Below are 7,078 nucleotides of genomic sequence, written 5' to 3'. Positions count from 1 at the left end.
AAATCAACTAGTAATAGAATACATGCCATTAAAATAGTTACGAGGTTTATATGATGGGTAGCAAAGAGGTTAAGCACATTACAATATTTGATTAACAACGATTACCGATACTAATCATTTTAACTATTCTAATTTATTACCATTGCGCACTCTTGGTGCGGTGGTCACTCCACAAGTATAAATGCTTGTGGGGTGTGGGGGGTAAGGGTCGGAGTTCAAGTCTTTAAGAGAGAGTTTCATACACATATACACTTAGATTAGACTAGAGTAAAAATTCTATCTTGTAACAGAAAAAAAAAAGAAAAAGAAAACTATTCTAATTTATTATGTAAGGATGATGGGATCAAGTAAATATAAGTCTAGAGATTTAGAAGGAGCTGCCTCTAACCGAGTCAGGGTTCAAAGTCAAAAAAGGATGTATACCCTTAATTATATGGAGGGCTCTAAGAGAAGGTTGCTAATTTCATACCTAACTGATATAATTTGTTATAACAAATTGAGAAACTCTATTTAAATAATTATTACACCACATAGGACTTCTTGTGCCTTTTGTTGAATTAAAAATTTATGCTTTTAAATTATTACATGACAATGTGCAATTTATTAAAAACTATATATATATTAAAAATGATTTTATTTAAGATTAAAATGCTTTTATTTGAAAGTTTGCTAAAAGCATTTTTTTTATGCTCGTTTATACTTTATTTTTTTTTTTACTGAATTTATAAAAATTTTAAAAATTCATTTGAAAGTTTTAAATTGCTTTGGATATTTATTTTGGTAATTTTTTTTTTAAATTTAATAATTTTATTTGTATTTTAATTAATTATAACATCATCACAGTTTAATCTAAATTAGTTGAATCCTGGTCCAATTTCAAAAAATTTGAACTTCTTTTATTTTCAGTGTATTGAACAATTCGGTTTTTAAATCTATAAATATAACTACGTGTTTAAATTTTATTGAGAAATCTAACTAAATTTTACCCTAAATAAAATGGAATAGGACAACATAATTACTTAAACTATACATATGCTCTGCTGGTGTCATAGGTAATATTTATCTACCTTGCACAGTTAGGCTATTTCATTTACCTCATGCATATACTAACACCATACCCAAAAAAACATACCAACACTAATGCTAGGTTTGGTATTTTACAGGGAATGCAAAAGACCAACTTAATTAATTAATCATGCTCAAAAAAAAGAAAAAAAAATTAATCATCCAAATCCAACAGTCAGAGATTTCTCAAAAAAAAAAAACAGTCAGAGATTTATCATTTAATAAGATACGTATATGCCAAGGCTTATTATGTTGAATCTTCGTCTCTAGCAATTAGTGGAACAGTCACCCTGGAAAAACGTGTTTTAACAGACACTAAAAAATATGCCAAGGCTTATTTTGTTTCCTTACATGAAATTTCTGGGAATCTTACCAGACACTGAGTCAGTCGCAGAGGGAGATTAGGGGCCCCTCATTTCAACTGCCTCTCCAAATTGCTAAAGGTCAATTATTATTTGGTCCGCTTCAAATTTTTTTATAATTTTATATATTTGTATTAAACTGTTAGTACAATTTAAGTTGATTATAATTTATAACTTAAAATTATTTAACTATAATGTTATTTTCATAAACATCATATAGTGCGACTGAAACCAAAAAAATAAAGTTTAAATTAAAAAAAAAAAAATTTGTATTGACAAACCTTTTATGAACTCCATTTTTAATATTTAGTTTCAAAATTAAAATACAAATAATTTCATGAAATGTGAAAGTGATTTATTAAAATTTCGTGAACGAAATTATTTGTGTCAATGATATTTTTTTATATTTTAATGTGAAGTGATGCTCAAGATGGAGGAATTGTCAAGATGGACTATTCAATAAGTTTTCAAGCATATATATATTTTTTTTCAATGAAGAATACAACTTTGGGCTCTCTAAAAATGTTTTCTAGCTTCACCACTTGCTACAGTTTTGGAGGTATTATTTCAAGTATGACTATAAATGAATAAAGCTATTTAAAAAATAAATTTTTTTTTCATATTTTGCTTGTTTATAAATAAACCAAACTTGAGCCTTAATTTTAGGCTTATTTAAAAATGAGCAAGGCCCAACCCAAAAAAAAAAAAAAAAAAAAAGTTTCATGAACAAGTTTGTGAATAATAAGGCTCAGTAAAGTATAAAAAAAAAAAAATTAAAAAAAAAAGCCAAACTTAGGTCAATTTATGAGCTTAGTAATAATAAGATTGATATGAATTTGAAAAATAAACTAATATCTTACTAAAATTTTAATTAATTGGGAATTAAGGGCCACATGCCTAAATCAAATAGGTTTTATAGTATACTTAATATAAACATGATAATATACTTGTATAATATCTAAAACACAAAAGCTTGATATTTAGTTTGAGCTTGGCTTGACTAATGAATTAAGTTAGGCAAAGCCGAGCTCAAGTTCTTGGACTATTTGACAAGTTTAAGCTTAAATATAGTTTATAGGCTTAGTTCAAGTTTAAAAAAAGTTTGACCATTTTATATTTATTGTCTAGTCAAGTTTAAACATCTAAAAATCGACAAAAGTTAGCTCTTTTACTGCCTTAACCATTTCTTTATGTTTTTGCTAAGAGTTGAAGTATCCCTTAGACTGCTCGTATTTAATGTCAAATATTTTAATTATTACTTTGTATAATGGACTTTAACACTTTCCAATGAAGAAGTCCTTTGGCCTTTTCCATAGAAGTCATGAAAGTAAACCATTTTCCATAGAATTATTTGAATCAGTCCAATTTTTTGTTTGTGCGGAGCTAAGGTTACTTGAAATGGCGTCAATGTGGGTACACACATGTAACCAAAGCCTGCCCAAACTATCTAGACGAGCAATGTTACAATAAATTTCACAAATACTATATTGGCATGTTATTATTAATTTATTTATAAATCCATCACTAATATTATTTTATTATTCACTCTCAACAACTTTGTGAACACAAGTACCAACAACAATTAACTTACAATTTCTAGTGTGGCTAAATTGTCCCTGTTGTCAAACGGGAAACAACTAAAATTATACTTGTTTGAAGTTCTCTATGAGGAGAGAAAAACAACATCAACAATGTATAAAGAAACCAAGCCCTAATTTTAAAGTAGAATATGCATCTCCATCACCTCAGGAAGCACTTACGTTATTTTTTGGGTATCAAGAAAAACTTTTATCTTATTTGAATGGAAAATTATCCATTTGAGGAATTCACCATGAAGACCAGAAGATGTATAGTTTAACCCTTCAAGTGTCTCCCTCTTTGTTGTTACTTTTGCTGATGGTTGGTACAAAATTACATTATGGAGCAAGAAGGTGTGTCATATCTGGGAATCTCATAGCATGCGTATGGAGGCAAACCATAACTAGGAGGCCCAACCATGTACTGTATCGTCAGTTCATCTTTTTTCTCTTCTTTCTTCTCTTCCGCAACGCTTACTATGCTTGCATGCCCTACTTTCTTCCTTAGTAACGTTGCAAGTTTAACGGTATCGATCCCCTGGCCTTTTACCTCTATTTGGTCCTTGTCTTGCCCTTTTATAGTTGCTGATTCCACTCCTGTAAATGTAACATGCATCAACAAATTAATTAAGAGCTATAATAAATAAGTTCAAGTGGTGTTTGTAGTGTTACAAATTTTGTAATTCAATACAGCGTGGGTTTTGTTACCTGAAAGGCCAACTGCAATCCTCATGGCTTTTTTGCGAGCATGGTGGCCTTTCATAATGCGGAAACAACACCTTTGCCCATCCATGGTAACCTGGAGGACCACCGTTTGCTGAAGAAACAAAACAATAATAAAAACAAATGAAGCAAATTTGAATTATAGGAAAGTATATTTATTTTTTAATAGCATAGACATCTTGCATACCTTCATGGTTTTGGTTTTTAAGAAATGATAATATATGGGGATGGACCAAAAGCCTCACACCTTGTGGGATAGAATGGTATTTGAAGATGGGGGGAGAGAGAGAGAGAACTCTTGTTGTTTTGAGGTTTTCGATACAAGAGATGCTACTGCTATTTATAGGTCTCTTTGGAGAGTTGAATGTATGAGTGAAAAGTTTTCTTAGGGCTTTTGGAAGTCTCGAGGTTCATACCTTAGTAACTTCACAAAGGCTACATGTCAAGGTAGCGTGTTATCACAACGTACGACTATAGAAAAATATTACTTTATTATCAATTTTAATACAAAATTCTTATAAAATGACCTCGGAATAAATGTAATTAGTATCAAATTAAATATTAGCAAAAAAATAGTATCAAATTAAACAGGGGCGGCTTGATGTATTTGGAGGCCTAAGGCGAAAATTGATTATTTTGTTTTAGATGCAAAATTACTACTAATCTATATATATATATATATATATATATATAACCGAAACTTTTGCTGGCACCACAATTTTCCACGTCAAAACAATATTTAAAAAATAAAAAATAAAAATAAAAACATTATAACACCTCAAAACCCTAGCAACCTTACCCCTCTCTCAAGTTAAGAAATATAAAGTCACAGTTTCTGCAAACTCTCTCTCTCCAAACGTAATTATCAAATTCAACCCCTTTAATTTCTCTTTATATTTTTGAGGCTTCTATAGAGTTATAGTGAGTTATGCTGATTTTGTTTTTTGTGTGTGTGTGTGTATAGATGGTCATAATACTCCGGTATTTCAAGAGAAGTTTGTGTTTTCGTTAATTGAAGGGCTTAGAGAGATAAGTGTTGCAGTTTGGAACAGCAATACAAAAGACGATTTCATTGGCAGCGGAAAGTAATTACTTTGTCTCATTATTTTTGTTTTTTGAATTGATTTTGTGTGCTTTTTAGACCCTTTTTGGATCAATTTTGTTAATTGGGTGTTTTTTTTTTTTTTTTTTGATAGGGTCCAATTGGGGAAGGTTCTTTCAAAGGGTTACGACGACCGCACTTGGTGTCTGTATACTAATAGTGGGGGGTAAGTGCTATAAATTACTAACCCTTTTAAGTGCATAATCTGTTTTTAAAATTATCTATAATATTTTGTCCTCCGAAAATTTTTTCTCTTTAATTTTAGTATATTGTGTTTCTTAAGCTATAGACAGATTTTCTTTATTTCTTATTTTCAATAATAAATCATTTTATTGCAATTCCGGTAATTGTTTGAGAAATCCAATATGTTCATATCTCTATAGAATAGAGAATAGTAGAAGCCAATTTTATTACAACTACTTAAATTGAGTTGACTTAATTCCGTATAATTACAAAGTATAGCATGAAAGATAATGGAATTAATTGTTGTAATTTTTATTTTCTTTCCATGTTTTGAATTTCCATGTTTTTATTGTTGATGAGAAATTAAGGCTCAGTTGCACAATATGTGTAAATTCTTCAGAAGGCTACTTTAAATAGTAAGTCAATGTGTCTCTTACATTTGGGTATTAGTTAGAATTATTTTCAAATGATTGCACCAATAAAAGTGAATGTGTATAAATTTTGTTTAACTATCCCGTGCATCGCACGGGTTAGCGACTAGTTAACATGAACTACATATAATTTTTTATTTTTTTTAGAAATTTTATAGACAGAAAAAACTTGACAAAATTTTTCATACTTATTGATGTGGCAGATTGTAGTGGTAAGTAAAAGAGTGGGGTTAGTGATAGACTTAGATGAAAACTAATCAAAGTTTGCTAACTCACCTCTTATTATTATTCTTATTTTTTTTAGAAGTGCAACATTCACAACATTTTTTTACAACAAATCCTAGGTTTTAAGTTGTTTTTTGTTTTCTATTTGAAAATATAATTATAATTATTTTTTTGCCATTAATAACAAGTTGTAACAACCTACTATTTAGCATTAGTTGTAAAAGTGTTATGAAAAATATTGTAAACGTTGCATTTTTCTCTCTTTTTTATTTGTTTCTCATATGGGAAAAAATATTATTTTATTTATTTATTATAAATAACCCTATTAGTTAAAATTTGAAGGCCTTTTTTTTACTTGGGGCCTTAGGCGACTGCATCTTTTGCTCACCCATTCAGTCGGCCCTGAAATTAAATAATAGTTATGAACTTCAAAACTACCATTTTTTTTTTTAATTTAAAAATTGACACACCTTCAAAACTTTTTTTTCTTTTTGTTGAGAAATAAACTAATTGCTAAATATACACACACACTTTAATTACACTCTCTCACCAAACTCAAAAACATTACTTATAGTATAATAAAATTTATGATAATCATAATATTACTAAAAAAAGGTTGATATTTGATTCATGTACTTTCAATTTATGACCACTTTTCACTTAAAATTTCCGTACTCCAAATTATGTGCACATAGTTAATGTAGTACATTAAATGAAAAGTCTTGAATGGAGCCAAATTTTTTTATTATTTTTTTTTTATACAAGATAAAAATTCTATTCTAGTCTAATATAAGTATATATGTGTATGAAACTCCTTTCTAGAGTCTTGAACTCCGATCTTTACCCCCCACACCTCACAAGCACTTATACTTGTGGAGTGACCATCGCACAAATGATATGCGGTGGTGAATGAAACCAAACTTAAACCTAATATTTAATCACAACTTTTCATATGTTTTTATTTTCTTTTCTTACTAATAACTAAATTAAAAAATTAAAAAAGAAATAACAAACTCATAGTAATATGTAATTGGTGGAATATAAAATGAAATACCAAAAATGAGACAAATGATTTTTTACTTCTCATATTAAGAGTTTTTGTATGTCTATGTATGTGTGGGATTGAGCATTAATTAATTAATTAATTAAGACACAAAGGAGAGAGAGAGAGAGAGAGAGAGAGAGAGAGAATTTTCACTTTCCAAAACAATTTTATTTCCATTTTTGAAATAAACATGATTGTCATTATTATTATTATAATTATTATTTGAACCGGTAGCTATTTTGTATATACTAGTGTATAACTCTGTACATATGCACAGATACAATTAAAAACTATCACAATTGTACATTTTTTTAGAAGAGGTTCAAATTATATATAGTATTAGCTTACACTTTTTTTTTTAATCA

The 7,078-nt window shown here is 28.8% G+C and overlaps 1 protein-coding gene across 1 annotated transcript; it reads right to left on the bottom strand.

Moving 5' to 3' along the window:
- Positions 1-2,932: 2,932 nt before the first annotated feature.
- Positions 2,933-4,028, bottom strand: LOC126724400 (heavy metal-associated isoprenylated plant protein 46-like). Its single transcript, XM_050428951.1, has 3 exons — positions 3,915-4,028; positions 3,713-3,821; positions 2,933-3,601 (listed from the first exon to the last, which is right to left on the bottom strand). The coding sequence occupies exons 1-3, from the start codon at positions 3,918-3,920 to the stop codon at positions 3,339-3,341; spliced, it is 378 nt and encodes a 125-aa protein (XP_050284908.1). The 5' UTR covers positions 3,921-4,028; the 3' UTR covers positions 2,933-3,338.
- Positions 4,029-7,078: the final 3,050 nt, after the last annotated feature.

Source organism: Quercus robur, chromosome 4, assembly GCF_932294415.1.
Source record: "Quercus robur chromosome 4, dhQueRobu3.1, whole genome shotgun sequence".
Lineage (NCBI taxonomy): Eukaryota > Viridiplantae > Streptophyta > Magnoliopsida > Fagales > Fagaceae > Quercus > Quercus robur.
The sequence above is the reverse complement of the archived record's forward strand: the minus strand, read 5'-3'. Positions and strand labels throughout refer to the sequence as shown.

Excerpts from the sequence above, each read along its gene's own strand:
- LOC126724400 (XM_050428951.1), bottom strand. Across the intron at positions 3,602-3,712 it reads GATTGCAGTTGGCCTTTCAG|GAGTGGAATCAGCAACTATA; the intron begins GTAACAAAACCC and ends TTACATTTACAG.